Source organism: Sceloporus occidentalis, unplaced genomic scaffold (genome assembly GCF_023333645.1).
Source record: "Sceloporus occidentalis isolate IW3139 unplaced genomic scaffold, rSceOcc1.0.p SCAF_165, whole genome shotgun sequence".
In the NCBI taxonomy this organism is placed as follows: domain Eukaryota; kingdom Metazoa; phylum Chordata; class Lepidosauria; order Squamata; family Phrynosomatidae; genus Sceloporus; species Sceloporus occidentalis.
This window is the reverse complement of record NW_028317145.1, coordinates 1,527,909-1,544,325: the sequence shown is the minus strand read 5'-3', so window position 1 is coordinate 1,544,325 and position 16,417 is coordinate 1,527,909. Positions and strand designations below refer to the sequence as shown.

At 42.3% G+C, this 16,417-nt stretch overlaps 1 protein-coding gene across 1 annotated transcript; it reads left to right on the top strand.

Moving 5' to 3' along the window:
• Nucleotides 1-660: 660 nt before the first annotated feature.
• Nucleotides 661-9,172, top strand: LOC149279472 (cell growth regulator with RING finger domain protein 1-like). Its single transcript, XM_089501177.1, has 6 exons — nucleotides 661-764; nucleotides 1,808-1,947; nucleotides 3,395-3,572; nucleotides 4,675-4,822; nucleotides 7,164-7,271; nucleotides 8,849-9,172. Exons 1-6 carry the CDS (start codon nucleotides 661-663, stop codon nucleotides 9,170-9,172), a joined length of 1,002 nt encoding a protein of 333 aa, XP_089357303.1.
• Nucleotides 9,173-16,417: the final 7,245 nt, after the last annotated feature.

Below are 16,417 nucleotides of genomic sequence, written 5' to 3'. Positions count from 1 at the left end.
CTGCAGTGACATGAAGCGCCCATTGCAGCTGGTGGCCATCTTTGAAACTGGAAAAAAAAATACATATTTTTTTTAAACCCTCCTGCTCAAGAATAGCTCACTTTCTGGGTCTACAATAAAAGTATATGGATTTCCCTTAAAACTTTTCGCATTTTCTCTTTTTGACAGTATTTTTGTTAGCTGTTGGAAACAATTTTATCTATAAAGCTTTCAGGGTGCGCGTTGAGTTCTGGTTAGTCATTGTAGTTATTAATTTACCATTTAGGCGCAGTTTCCAGCACTAAATATGACAGCTGATGGCTCAGTAGTTGAGCGATTAAGCGATCCAGTGTCGTCACCTACTTGGGTCAGAGTTCTAAACACAAGATACACAAACCGGCTTTACTTACCTGTCTCCATTAAATGAACTGTTTTGATGCAGCCAAATGCACTCGTATAAGTGACTGTTGGCTTTAATCGAATGCTCTTATTACATTACGGTAATGTAATGCGCTCCGCGGTGTAGACTTATTTTTATAACCGGTAACATTGCTCCTAGTGTTTATGTCTCTATGCTACTGGCCAACTGCGGAGACGGCTGTGTTGACATTCCTAGTATGGAATACGAAATGGACCAAAATATTGTGGTTTCGCTTTTTGGTTGAAAGGCCTGCCGGTGCTATGCCTGCTATTTTCTTGGCCACGTTGTATGAGTATTCTCCTCTCTTTTACATCACCGTAGTGTTTGTGTGCTTTATAGTGACCTCTGGATTGGTTCTGGGATGGTAAGTGAAAGGCTGCTTCATTCTCCTGGTCATGTTATTGCCTCCTCTAGTAATCAGGGGTAACACCCCCTCCCATGATTAATTTGACAGGACTGTTTACTTCCCTTATGTACCTACCACGTAGCTACCTCAATTACCCCCCCCCTTAATCAGTTAAGGCAAAGCCAGTGCCCCCCCTCGGTGTACTTTTTATACAATTATCCTTCCTGAACCACCACAATGTCTCATAGAATTGTTACAATCTATTTGTCGTGTGTTCCTACCGTATGTGAGCTCTGATGATGTGATGATGATGCGATGGTTGGTTTTCTCCGTTAGTACGGAGAAGCAGATGTCTGTATTACACACGCGCCCATCAATAGAGCGCTTTGCCCGTAGCACTGCAGGCGTATGCAATATTAGCAACATAAAGTAAATCACCCCTTTGTACAGCGCTACGGAATATGATGGCGCTATATAAAACAATACATAATAATAAGGGTAATGGAAAGCTCTTTTATTTTCCTTTGAGCCAACCCTCGCCAGATACCGTTAGTGTCATTTGTGTTACAATAGAAAGTCATGGTTGACGCAATTGGGTTGTTGTGATCCGTGGTGGAATCGTAGTGTTACACCCCTGTCTTTTTAAACCTTTACGCTGTTTTGTCGCATGCGCAGAACCAAACCACTGAGAAATAAACCGCTTAATAAAGAGACCCCTTTCAGTTTCTTTCAAAGAAGCCCAAGCTAAAAGTCATTCCACGCTTTGAGCTGTTAATAATTATAGTAATAATAAATGGCGGAACGTGACTATTTCTGAGTTTTAAATTATGTAATATTTGTGTTTCATTATTTATAAAAATATATATATATATATATATATATATATATAAAAAAAAAAAAAATATTATTGTACTTGGATCTTAAGCTCTTTTGGCAGTCAGACTGTTAAAGTATTCACCAGATGTACTATTATACTTTTATCCGCTGTAAACGTACCCCTGGGGGCCGCTGTCCCGTATCCCAAAGCTTTGTGTAATTCTTATATTTTATACATATTGCAGGTTTGGTGTGGATGTTCCAGTTATTCTGAGAAACTCAGAAGAAGCCGATTCCGTATCCTACGTTTGCAAGAAACAGATGAAACAAGTGAAGAATCCCTTTGGCTTGGATATCGTTAATCCAGATGCAGCTTCACTAACATGTAAGTGATATAAAGGTTAAATACATTCCAGTCTATTTTGAAATAATTTTTTTTAAATTATTTAACAAAAACATTCTTTCCTGACCCAAAATCTAAGTCGAATTAACACTGGATCAACAAGCTACAATTAATCATGTCTTTATTAACATTTATATTTGGCTTTGCTCAAAACAAAAACTTTCAACCCATTTTAAATGCTTCAGTCGGATTTGATAGCACGACCTCTGTAGGCAGTGAATTCCACATCTTTACTGGCCTTACTGTAAAGAACCTTTATTTCCTAAATAGCATTAAATAGGAGCTGGCGTTGTTTCAGCTGCTAAGACACCAAAGCCTTCAGTGAGTAATCAGAGCCAGATTCAATCTCAATACGCGTTCTTTAGTATTTATTTTAATAAATACATCTCTAACCCCACGCATTGGAAGGAAGTAGCACTTATTAGTGGACTATAAGGTCTGGACTCTGCGCCTCCAGGAGAACCAAGTCACCACTTGTTACTGGGTGCAGTGAATGAGGTAAAGTCCTGGCATATGATGTCATATACAGAAGCCACGGGCATACCTGTGAACTCCGTGAGCTTGAACCAGGGTCCACGGGTGATGTTCTGCTTCCCTTGCTCAGTTCAGCTCTGTGTGGTCACACTTACCTCCAATAACACTGTGTGCCACGCAGGGGGCAAACATCATAATCCAGTTTCCCCCGATTGGTAGCAGGGCTACTTTTAATTCTGATGGGGTCCTGGGCATCAAAAACATACTGTTTGGTTTACCTAACGTCTCTGCATCTCATCTGCCTCTAATCACACCCTGGCATACATGACAGTGTCTGGGGCAGTTGTGTGTGGGCCCTTGAGGACGTGTGGGCTCCTGAGGATGTATGTGCCCTGGGCATTTGTGCCTTTTGCCCTTTGGGAAAGATAGTCCTGGTGGTTTCCGTCAGCTAAGGCAATAGGCAGTCTTCTCAAGTGCGTTACGGGTTAACAAAATCAAATATATTAAGGATGCCTGATATGCCCAACATTTACTTGGTTTGTTTCACACCACAGAGATATTCAGGAACAGCACTCTCCCGACCTCCAGAGGACCATCCATAGACCATCTGTGATAAAGGCACCAAACGCATTAGACTGTCTCTGTTCCTGGAGCTCTGTCTCGTTCTTGTTTCTTGTATAATGCCTGCTTTATGGAGGTTGGAAAAGTGTCGTTATTTCTCTTGGCACCTTAATAACGTGTCCAACTGGCTAAGGACTGCCATCACAGTTGACTACTTTAGGGGGGAGATTGTTGCCTGGTTCCCTTCTTATGTCTGGTTGTTTCACACACACGCTACACACACACACAGATACACACCACACACAGATACACACCACACACACCCCCTATAGAAGGCTGATATGTCAGACATGGAGGGCATCTCAATTGCAAAGTGTAACTTCTCTATCCACAGGTGGCGTCACAGTTCGGCCGAATTGTCTGGAGAATTGTGTTCTGACCGTGTACTGGGGGTGCAGCGTACAAAGAGTACAGGAGGCTTTGCAGAAACATGTCTACCACTTTCCAGTCAAGACCCCAGGAGCTTTGGAAGAAGCTTTGTGCAATGAATACCTTCATAAAGCCCACCATGAGTATCCTTCATCTGCTACATATTTAATTCACTATTCCATGGGATCAGAGCTCCGTCGTAAACTTTGCGCTTTCCTTGTGCCTATCATGGCTTTATAATCATGCAGGATTTAAAAAAAATGAATGGTTTTAAAATGCTTTTTTTTGGCAGCCCTTTTTTGATCCAGACCATGACGCTGTGTGATTATTCCCATGAATTATTATTAACAGCTTAATGTCCCTGACGGCCACACTAAAGAAGAAAGCATATTAAAGTACTGCGAGTAACCCTAACCCTCTGTGAGTACTTTAATATATATTCTTCAAAAACAATAAATGAATCACTTACCTGAAATAGAAGCTGCAACCCTGCAGCTGCCCATCTGCTCTGTGGCTTGGAGCAGCCAGTCAATAATAGGAAAGCCCCCCGCGCAGGTCCATGGGGGTCTAAATAGATACCCCCGGCTCACAGTGTTCCTCAAGGCAGTGCTGGAGCTAGGTGGAGGTCAGTATATCATGTATAATGAAATTTATTCGGCCGAATACATCATCTACACAGAATATATCTGGGGGCAGCAAAGCGGCCATTGCGTGTGGGGGCCACCAACGTGTATGTACTTGCTTTTAGTTAAAACACATCTAATCCAACAGATGGATGGGAGGGGAACTGCGGAGCTGACAGCTTCATTGGCTCCGTTAAACTATACATTTTTAGAGATAAATAAAAGTGAAAAGTTAATAATTGTTTTCCTTTAAAATTCTCCTGTTACAGGAAAATATTTGACAAATTTCCATTAATCACAGAGCGTTTGGTTTGATTGTCTTATCTTGATCTGTACAAGGTGATGGAGTTACTGGTCTTTCTGCTATGAATATCATTGCATGCGATGCGTGTGTTGCTATCGGTTACCGTTTGGTTTTTGTGAACCTTCAGTTGCTTCTATAGTGCAGCGTCTCATAAACAGTAGGTCCGCGTCCTGCGTTGTAAATTGTTAATAGGTAATCATTCTGATGCCTGAAAATAGCTACTTTTATTTAGTAAACATACTGCAAATACAATGTTTCCAATGTCTTGCAATCTGTACGTACTTTTATACAATTCATTTTCCCTGAATATGCATAAAGCGCCCAAAAAGACAGCAAAGATGAAATATTGATTCACTTGCCCGAGGATCACAGAATAGAAGACTTTGGTCCAGTGCCTCGGACTCGCTATCCCCTTGTAGCCGTTCTGACCTTATCAGATAAGGATGACCGAGAGCTGTATGACATAGTAAGTCATTCATTTTCCCACTACCCTTATATATATATATATACACTACAAAAGTAACCCTTTGACCACACGGATCAGCCTTTGCCCCCCCCCCACGTGCATCAATGAGCCTTGGCCCCCCATCACCCTGTCACCGGTTCACCGATTTTCCTTCCTTGGTCTAGTTTTGATTACCGACCCCTGCAGACCGGGAACCTCACAAGAGCTGCAGTTTTGGAGATGCTCTGACCCAGTCGTCTCGCCATCACAACTTGGCCCTTGTCAGTCGCTCAGATCCTTACGCTTGCTCATTTTTCCTGCTTCTAACATCAACTTTCACTTGCTGCCTAATATATCCCCCCCCCCACACGCCATAGACGCCATGATAACAAAATTATCAGTGTTATTCACTTCACCTGTCGGTGCTCATCATGTTACGGCTGATCGGTGAATATACTCAGACTGATATACTCCTATATACTATTACTCCTTTCTCAAGTTGCCCACAAGTCTTTCAAATAGGCCAGCTGTCGCTACTGGGCAAATAGGCAGCTTTTCCACAATGCTTGCTTTTTATTTCACCATTATAAATATTGTTTAATGTCTCGCCTCTGATTTATATTATATTTATGGATGAAAATACTTTTTTGAAGGTGTGTGGGTTTTTTCATGTTGTTTTAAGCATCTATTTATTTTATTATTACATTTCTTTATCTCTGTGTACGGATAGAATTGAAGAGCCGCACTTTTTGTTACTTATTTGAAATATGGCAGGCATTTTTTTATTTTAAGGATGATCTGACACCGTTCAGAAAAAGCTTTGCACCTGAAAAGGTTAAATGCCACCCAGGGCTAACAAGTGTTATCCTAGTGATGAGCAAAATGAATCACGGATGACACAGATGGCTGATTTTGTTTATGTATAAATTCTGATTATTTTAGCCTTTATCGGCCACAACAAATTACCTGGAATGCCAAGTGTGATTAAAAGCGAAGTGATCGGGGCTTTCCAGCTTCCTTTGTTTTGCTGACCTTTGTGTTGCGTTGTTTCCCGTTAAAAAGTCAAACGCAATACTTTCCAGTAACCGAATCCCCGTAACGCAGCCAGTAATATCCCCGCTTCACTGGGTAGCTTCGTTTCCTGCACAGCTAACAAAGTTCCATTTCTGGGTAAGATTTAAAGGTAAAGCTAATAAACTTGGGGGGCTTTTCTGGGTTGCAGCTGCGTTATTGGTCGGTATATCCATAAGTATTAATATTTTTCACTTATATACATAAAGGCATCTATACCCTTTCATTCATTCACTGACTTATGTTACACTTAGAATCATATATCATTCCAGGGTTCAGACAGAACTGCGAATGAATGGCACAGATTTGCACCTCGAAGAAATAATCATTGGTGTTTTGAACTTGTTAAATGGACATTCATGTTGAAGAATAAATAACCCTGTTATTTTATTGATACCCCCAATTACCGCTACGTTCTGTGTTTTTGTAAGTAAGGGTCGTAGGCTCCCCAGTGGGATGCGGGGCTCAAGGGGACTCAAGGTTCTCGTGGCAACTTCTCGGAAACCACACATCAAGATCATTTACAGCAATGCGGCAGTTATGCATACAGAACAGGTGGGCTCTCGGGGGCCGGGGGTGACCACCCTAGTTTTCCCTATGTAAAGCATGGTCCTGGTGGCAATGGCATAGCTACCAGCTTTTCAAATGGCCAATTTGGGGTGTGGCTAGGAGGCGGAGTTTTAGTGTGACTTTTTAGGTGGCCTCTAGATGAATTGTGTAACTTTTAGATGTATGTATTTAATTTAAGTAACTTAATTTGACCCAATTTCCAGCTGTTTCTATACACGTTATCTGGACTTTTAGGGCTGTAGAACCCTGGGTTACCCTCATACCCGTTCTGAGCGCCTAGAAAAGAAGCACATCAGGGAAGGAAGGAGGGACAGGGGGAACTGGGTCCCAAAGAGGGACTATCCCTCTTAAATAGGGACACTAGGGAGGTATGTAAGGGCAAAGACCCAGGCAAGAGTTTGACACATATACGCACGGAGTGGAGTGAATTCTCTATTTTATTGCTCTGTGATTGTTCCTGATTTTCCAAAATTCAGACAAAGTGTTGATTTTGGAGTTTCAACTAAATTGCGAAATTTGGTGCATCGACACATTTGAGTTGAGTTAGAGGGAATCTCAAGGCACGCATCAATACCTCCAGATTTAACCAAAGCAATTATTTTTTTTTGTTACTGTGAATGATCACTTTTTTTGGATGTGATTATATTTTTAGGGTTGTAAGAATGATGATTAGCTCCCGTGCCAACTCACAGATGTAATGAATATATTTGTGTCGTTTCAGGTATCCATGCTGACGGTGATCCATATCCCCGACAGGAGTTATAGGCTTCCTTGCAGGATAATGTACCAATATCTCCTAACGGCACAAGGGCAATTTTATGACCTTAAGGTAAATTATCCCCCCCCCGGTATGTATGGACCGGGACGCAGTGTGACAGCGTCAGATCTATGGGGCTCAGTACAGTGTTCTGCGCAGCTCTTCTTCATGATGGAGCTTGAAAAGGTGCAGAGATGGTGAAGAGGAATGGAGCATCTTAGTTATGAAGAAAGGCTAGAATGTTACATTTCTTTATATTGGAAAAGAAGCAATACCAGCCACTCTCTGACCTGTTCATTAATAGGAATGTGCAAAGAAAAGGTCATCAAAACACAATTAAAGAAAGGAATTGTCACTTAAAGCAGCAAAAAGAGTTCTTTAGGGTAAAAACAAGTATTTCAATTCATTACTACAGAGGTTGTGCTATCAAATGACAGATGACGTTAAATATGGGCTTGATGACTTTTTGGCAAAGAAGAATATACAGGGATGAGGACGATTAATTATAGCTTGTCGATCCCGTGAGAAACCGGATGTAATTTGGGGTCAAAAGGGAATTCTTCCCCTTTTGGGGACACAAAGGAAAATCAGTTCAACATGGGGTTTTTTCCTTCTAGATCAACAGCGAGGTTGAACTTAATGGAGTTTTATTGTGTTTTATCGACCTAAATGACTGTTATGTTATATCAAAGATTCTGCGTGAATCCGAGCGCAGTGATTGTTTATGCTGTTTGTATAATCACTGGACGGGAATTACCTGCAATATCCATACCTGGGAACTTCTGGGCACCGGCTACCCGCAGCCTTCCCTTACGGGACGCGGCCAGAACTGCCCACTGACATCGGTGGGCGGTCCCGCTGACGTCCCCCATTTAAAGGGAAAATGGGCTCCCGCGACCCGGAGGATTCAGGTCTGGAACCGGATAAACGGTGCTTCACCCGGCAATCTCCGTGTCAAACCCGGAGAGTTCCCAGTTATGGCAATATCCCTTCATTCGGTTCGGCAAAGAATCTTCCTCTTCAGCAATCCCACTACTCAGGGTTTTTAGTATCTTAAGCAAACTATGCCTCCATTTCCCTTTCCTACATGCCAGGGGTGGGCTGACTCAGGGGGCAGAGGGGCATTTTCCCCCCCCTGGCCAGTCATAATTCTCCAAACAGGGTCAGCCCAAGGCCCAATTCGGGCTTGCCTGCTCACAGAGGCAGGTATCAGCAGGGTCTTGTAATGTGACAGGGGTGGGGGGCACTTGCCTTTACATACCCCCCCCAGGCCAGAAGGTGCCAGACCTCCGCTGTTGCATATACTTGCTTGCAAGCATAGAAGGAAGCTTGTGGTGGCGCCCCCTACCTGCTCTGCACTGTAGTGTGCGTGTTGAGCACCGCTTAAGTCTAATTCTATAAATGTTAAATATAAAGCTGTACTACTGTAATAACAGGAAAAAATGGATAAACTACATTAAAAAATTATAGGGACACGTCGTTTATTTACTGAAACGTCTAGAGAAGAGGAAAAACAGGCCATGTTTACTGAGAACGTAGAACATTAAAGTGCGACTAAACTCAACTTTGGTTTCTTTCAAAGTAAACAAAAGTTATTTGCACAATGGCCTTGGAACTTCGAGGAAAACCTTTTTTTTCTTCTTTTTCAGCAACTTTTCATGTCGTCTAACGACAAATCCACAAGGTCTACAAGTGACGCCGTCGGCCCCGAGAACTCTGACAGGGATTTGCTCGAGAGACTCGGACTCTCTGAGGATGAACTGCAAGACGACACGGGAAAAGATTGCGTTGTGTGTCAGAACGACACCGTGAACTGGGTGCTGCTGCCGTGTAGACACGCGTGTTTGTGTGACCGATGTCTGAAGCACTTCCAACACTGCCCCATCTGCCGACAGTTTGTACAAGAATCGTTCCCTTTACACAACAAGACACCGGCCACAAATGAAGGAAGCCATCATGTTTCTCAAGACTGACCTTATCAGAGACTTATTCTACCTGGACTATTAGTTGGGTAAAAGTAGGGATTATTTATATGTATATAACACACAGGATCTATATTGTATTAGAAAAATGAAAATTAAGAAAATTCATGGATGCTCATTCTTGAGAAGGATCACGTATTTAAAGAATCGGGTTACTGCAGTCTGATCTTATTGCAATGTACACACAAAGTGTGTACGTTGGGTACATGTGTCATAGGGAGCTGAGAGTGTTAAATATTATTTTATTTATTTGAATAGCACCAGCGAATTCTGTGCTACACAGGGCAGTTATGTCTAAAAGCGTAAAAAGCTTGTGAAATGGCAATCAGCGGACTGTCCAATCAACAGCAACCTTCTACTGCGTGCCGTGGTGATTATACAAGTTTGCACCCAAAATCATTTTTAATACATAACCCCTAATGGGTGTTCTATAAGAAAGTCATCTGGTATTAGATATACTTTCAATGCATTGCTGGATTTAACCTCTAACAAGATCTATCAAAATCACACCATGCGCAGCTGTCTCTACAATAACCATAATCTTAAAAAAAAGGCAGGGTGTAAGCGCTGTATATATTTGTTTAGGTTGCAGGATCAGAATTTTTAGGAATTGTATAGATGTATGTCATGTTTACATTTGTGGAATAATTTATAGTGCGAGTTGTGGTTTGAATTTTATTAAAGGGACAGCCATGCCCATTTCTTTATTACTTTTAGGGATCGGTGGGGTGATCCATGATGACAAGGTTCCATCTTCACCTGATGTCAAGGGTTAACTGAATTAGGCCAGGCAGTCGGGGATGCTGGGGATCTGCGCATGTGCTTGGGACCATTGTGCAAGACTATAGGATGCAAAGACACACTTAAAATAAGTGGTTGCTTAATGAATATAAACAAGTAAACTCTGGATCTACGGCAAACAGACCGTCCAAAAATATGTTAAATTAATAATTTGTAAGTAAAAAAAAATATTTTTAAACAGTAATATTAAAGGCGCTGTCCCATCTACTCTGCTGAATTTAGCACAGCATTTTAAACACGGTTCCTAATACTGATGAACGTCCAAACCCTTTATTAAATTGCTGTTCAGAAGCAGCCAATTAAAGGCAGGAAAGTTCTCCCATTGCACATGGGGAACTGATGGAGCTCACTGGCAGTAAGTATATCACGTGGCAGGAGATGTGTTCAGCAAGCCAAATAGCTGATAGACGAAGAGCTAAATGCATTGGGTGGATTCTGCAGAGTCCCCAAAATGCATTTGCAAAGGAGACCACCTAAAAAATTTTGAGACCGTGCAGCTGCATTTAGGCAATAATAACCACTGAGGAGTTTGCTGTCCCTCCCTGCACACACTGCTTGCTTTCTACAGAACCTCTCCATACAACCCAAATGTGCGTAATATATTGTAGATATACGCCGAATACCATATTGCAGCAGAAACAGAAGGACAGAGTATTCACTGGAGCTTCAAAAATGGAAAAATGAAATATTAGGTAACCTGATCATCTGCTTTCCAAATGTCTTTGTGAGCCACGCTGATGAATAGAGAGGCCTTTATTTCAGGAGGAATCCATACCATGTCAGCGTGTTCTTTGGCAAATGTTCTAACATGCCAGCTTCAGGGCTGAGAAGCTAAACAGCTGCATATTTGCATTTTTGGCCTCCATATGAAGCCCCTTTAACAGTAAAATAAAAAAACTCATATATGTACTATAGAAACTTGTGGCAAAAAGCCCATTAGGATGTACATGTACGTCGCAGCAACAGCGACTCTTCGCTGACTGTGTAACAAAATTCAATATACATTACTGGCAACAAGTTTACGTTAAGGAAGCGTGTGTTCCGTGTCTGTATTAAATGGCTGTTAAAGGTCTTAGCGCTGCGGCAGCTGTGTGAATGATATATGAGCGTATTGTTTAATCCGGGAGTTTTGGGGAGTTTCAGCGCGACGCGTTTCACAGACTCAGCTCCACCTGTACCTTCTAGGAGAAGCCTGCAGCGCTGGACTTAAAAATCCCCATAGTCTGTGCCATACCAGCCTACACCAAGCTCATCTTCTATATCTTTGACACTTGACTTTTATGGAGTTTTCACAGGAAAAGATGTACTTTATGTGAACAAGTGACAAAATGTACAATTTTAAGCCCAAAGTTATATCTGAACACAAACAGCTGAATATACGTCAAGAACCAGAACAATGGAAGTTGTATAATGGATGAAAACTTGTCTTGTTTGGTAAACGGAAATAAACAAATGATAATCTGCAACCCGGTTACATGCAAGTGGTTTGTCAGTAGGAAACGTGTCGTGGGGCGCCACTTCGGTGGAGTGAGGGACAGGGGCAGATATCAATTGCTTGATGAAATGAAAGATGTGTTACCAAAAAGTAAGTACGATCAGAAATGTTCTCACTATATGTTTTAAGCTCCGCTGATGCCATCTTCTACATGATAAGTGGGAACAATTATTCATGCAAGGTTCATCAAGAGGGGTGCTTTCAGACTATTCGAGCGCATGAGGAGTCTAATTAAAAGTGTCCAAAAATACAAAGCCAAGACGCCAGGTCGCCATAACTTCCGGTTGCCTGCGAGGAATGGCTGGCGCTGGTGTATCAGGCACGGTGCACACCCAACATGACCCCGAAGGCAGTGGTGGACAGCTTGCAAACAGTGTATATAGGTTCAGGGAAGCAAGAGGGTTAGTGTGTGTGTGTGCGTGTGTGTGTGTGTGTGTGTGTGCGCGCAAACGAGAGACAAGCTGGGCTTCACTACAAGCCCAATGATACCTTTTTTTTGCTGTTGAGTTGCCACTTATGGAACAGTCTACCACGGCAAGTGGAAAAAAAAGAAATGTAAAAAGGGCTGCCTGATCCATTAGGGGGAATATAACTCATTTTACAGTCATAAGGAAACATATGTAACCTTTTTTTATAGGCCACATTTTTTCCTTCACTGCTGTCCTTTTACAGAAATTTATACAGAAAATTCATGCAATACACATAGAAAAAAAAATGTATTTATTGCATCATTTTACTCTGCTGGACAAACGCATTATGACTGCGTGACAGTATAAAAAACAGCATATGCCAAATTATAATAATTCTGTAATTCTGAACAGCCGTGGTATTCGGTAGGAAATCGCCGCAGGGTAATTTGGAAGAATGTTTGTTACGGCTGCGTGATGAAGCGAAGGACGCCGTGTCACAATCGCAAATAAAAGATAACTCGTCACAGTAACAGGTCTTCTGATTTCAGTTTTGAATTCTGTTTGACAGGTAAAAGTTTTACCTTATTCAGCTAAATAACGTAACCTCCCTTAGCTGCTCAAAGTAGGATGTTTTGGATGGGGGGAGCATGAATCCAGCAGGTAGATCATGGATGATGCATAATATTTAATGCCCAGACATCAAATAAAAGCTTTTTTTTTTTTTTGAGAGCTTGAGGTCGTGCTCTTCGGTCGTCTTCTGTCGTGCGTTCATCAAATCGTGAGGCCGCAGCGGAGCCGAGTCCCCAATCTTCGTCTTCTGGAGCATTCACTCCCCGAAAGGATATGCAGCCCCTTCCTTCCCACCCAGGCAGAAGCCATGGGTGGACCAGATCTTCCTCCCCGAAAGGAGATCCACTGAGGTCTTCTCGTCCTCCAGTACGAGAAAGGCAAAGTGGGGGCCAGAAGGCGCACACCGCTCCCCCCACCAATACTGGACTGAGTCTTCGGGGGCTTCAGGCGACCCAATGGTGCTTAACTCATCCGAAACTTGAAATCAATCGTGCTCTGAATCAGAAAAATCTGAAAAGTGTCAGAGCCAAAATAAGTGCCAGTGAAGGTATCACAGGCCCCAGCCAATGGCTGGTAAGATAAAAAACTCACCCTTCACCACCAGCCAATGGCTGGGGCAATTTAAGAGTGGGTATAAAAAAAAAGGTGCATCATGAGGGGCTCCAAGGTGAATACAACCTGCTTATCAACCCGTGCAAAGTGAAAAAAAAGTGTGCCCCCCACACACTCATCACAGTGCCGAGTGCCCCAGCGGATCCATGCACCATGCTCTCACAGGTACTCGCTTGATCTTACCCTAGGCGCACCCCTGTGTCTATAACATTTGTTACAAATAGTATTTGGTTGTACGTAATTAAAGTTCTTTTTTTTACTTTTTTTTACTTAAAGGAATCTGAAATTAGTAGTAGACACATCACCCCCCCCCCAAGAAAAAAACAACCAGCAACTTAATGGTACGCCATCGCCCAGGTGCAGGTGGGGCAGTTCCAGGCCAGTCCAAAATTGTAGGGTAGGACCGATGCAGACTGGGACACTCACAGGGGTGGGAACACAGCAGGGGTCACATAATGGGGTGTTAAGTGATCCCAGAGTTAAGGCAAGGCCAGTCGCACAGAAAGAAAGCTGCAGGGCGAAGTAAGGGGGTGAGGGGAGGGAGTATGTATGTTAGAGTAAGACTGCATGTGTAAGTGTGTGTTAGCATGAATGTGTATGTGTAAGTGTGTGTTAGAGGGTGTGTACTAGTATAAGTGTGTGTTACTGTGTGAGCATGTGTAAGTATTTGCGTGTCAGCGTGTGTGTTTAAATATGTGTGTCAGTGTGCCACTTGGCTTTACCTGCCCCCGGGCCAGAAGGTACCAGCCTTCCCCTGTTTCAGCCCTAAAATGTAGTTTACATGGAAAATAATAGATCCATTTTAACCCTTTTACATCTTTTGGGTCACATAATACATTAACTCCTTTAAGACAGCAGCTGGTTCCTGGTGCAACCACGGCTGTCACATCAGATTATTATATAAAGAATGTATATGTGATAGGTCAGAGAAGTGTCTATAGAAAATGGTTTATAATTAGTACGGCTGCATCAAATAATAGATTCAATAAAGCAAACATGGTAAGTTTTTTGGATGAAATGTGTCCAAAATGCCTTTTACTTTTTCAAGAGGCTTGTTATTCTATGCGTTTTTTAATTATTCATAATGTCTTTTTGCATTTTCATCATAGAGGAATGTTTCTTAGATGTTAGGTCAAGTTCTTCTCCAAGTTTGAAGAACCATAAACCCCACAACTCCTGTCCTACAAACCCCACAACTCTTTACTGCCCTGTAGAGAATCATAGAAGTTTGCCCATGCAGCGTTTTGCCAGTCATGTAGTTTTCACATTGACCACTAGGTGGAGTCTTTGCAAGCAATATGCGGTTGCTGACTGCTGAGGCAAATAGAATGCAGCATTATGTCATGGATGTGTTTAGAATAGAAAATGCTGTGTTTAAGGTTGTCTTGGACTCACCAGCTTAGCGGCATTCCCCACAAATTATACCATGCCTTAAGTCAGATATCTTTGTCGGGGGATGTGGATAGAGCAGGGCTGTAAGCAAGACAATCAACATACCTGATGAAGTAGAATGCTGGTATATGATGTCATAGCCCAAAACTCCTCTTCAACAGGTCGTGAGGTGGCCACCTTTAAAGCAGTGGAGGTCTGTGCTACAAACATACAGAGTTTAATGGATTCTACAGCTCAACGGGCAAAAGTGGGACAGTCCCTGAAGATTGTGACCTTTCCCACGCTAAACAGGAGACTTGGGGTGTATGTGCTTACATCACGTGGCTTTAAATGCCCAACCAGTGATACATAATGTTTCTTCGGGATGGTGTTTAAACAAAGGGCTGAGACATTACCCCAAATATACATGTCACCCAGTATTTATAGCTATTTGTATAACTTTGTAAGTTATTTAGATACTGATTGGTTGCCAAATGCCCCAGTTTTCAGGGGACAATCACGACTGCTGGGCACAGTGTCGGTTTTGCCAACATGGAGATCATGAGCCAGTAGGACAGATCCTATGGTCTCCCCTACTTGGACCAGATAATAAATGGAGGAACAGTAGAGACCTCTATAGCAGCTCCCATGTGGCCACCTTGTAACGCTCTGCAATTGAGGGCTGTGAGGTTGCTCTTTGGATACAGTGGGTGGGTAGCCATGCTGCCCCACTCCCACCTCCAGACATGCCCATTTCTACCTCTGACCCCGGCCTCTCCCCACCTTTGGCCACACATCCCAAAACAGGTGTTTTGGACACCTGAAATCGTTATATGCCTTACTGTGACCTTTAGGGCTGTAGAACACCATGATACACATACTAACCCAACACTCCGAACTTCAAGGAAAGAAGAGCATCAGGGGAGGGGGGGCACAGAGGGACTTGGATCCCAAAAAGGGGTACTCGGGAAGAATGCGATAGTAACGGCAGGAAAGAACCAGTTGGCCCACCTAGACTGCCCTTTTAAATGACATCTTGATTATTATTATTAATTAATAATAATAATAGATAGCTATTTTCAGTTTATATTTTAATTCTTCACAATAGTAAATAGAATAAAATATGTAACCATCTTACAATGATGGTTGCCAACAATGCTGAGCTTGAAGATGCTATAGTGGATATATAAACAAAAAGTGCCAATTTAAAATGTAATTTCATTCTGTACTTGCTTCAACTGGTGGATGTACTTTACATAAAGGCGTTCATTCATCATGGGACATAAATGCGAAGAGCGAGAAAGTTACAAAGGAGGAATTCCCAGCTGAAGGTTTGGCTTCATATTACAGACGCTGCATTCCTTCAGACTTTGCTTAGAAAACCCTTTGTCTTCCAGGGAGTTCACATCTTGTGGCCCTCTAGATGTTAAGATTGGTTGTATGTGATGAGAGTTGCAGCCAAATCGCAGAATGTTGTGTCTTAAAAAAACGATTCAGAAAACGTTTGACTGGGTTAATGATTTAATATTTAAATTCATTAAAATGTAATTATTAATTTTTCATTACGAAATGTAAAATATAATTAGTTTTTTAATCTGCCAGGAATATGTGTTGATGTTAATTACATTATATTTAAAGTTTCATGAATTTGCAAGGCAAGAAAATTTTATAATTTAAAGCGGACTCTCAGCAGTCATATGCATTAAAGTAAATCCGATGGCTGGAGTGTCCTTGATGTTTAGCAGCCTATATAGGAGGTTATTGGAGGTTCTGGAGGGGTGTACAACGCTGTATGTGTCCTCTGGTTACCGATGATGCTGGGAGTGATATCATGTCCTGGAGTACTACTTCACCACTACGCAGATCCAAGTGTGATGGAAGGGCAGACAAATCTGGCCACCAAGGGGGGGATTCTTGGAGGGGGAAGGGCAAGAAACAAGTGCCTTCTACTCTCACAGTGCTTAGGCTTAAGGAAAA

Bases quoted from the DNA above. Each gene is read 5' to 3' on its own strand.
- LOC149279472 (XM_089501177.1), top strand. From the start codon at position 661: ATGCCTGCTATTTTCTTGGCCACGTTGTATGAGTATTCTCCTCTCTTT. The intron at 3,573-4,674 runs GTATCCTTCATC...ATATGCATAAAG, and splicing joins CTTCATAAAGCCCACCATGA to CGCCCAAAAAGACAGCAAAG. The intron at 4,823-7,163 runs GTAAGTCATTCA...GTGTCGTTTCAG, and splicing joins ACCGAGAGCTGTATGACATA to GTATCCATGCTGACGGTGAT.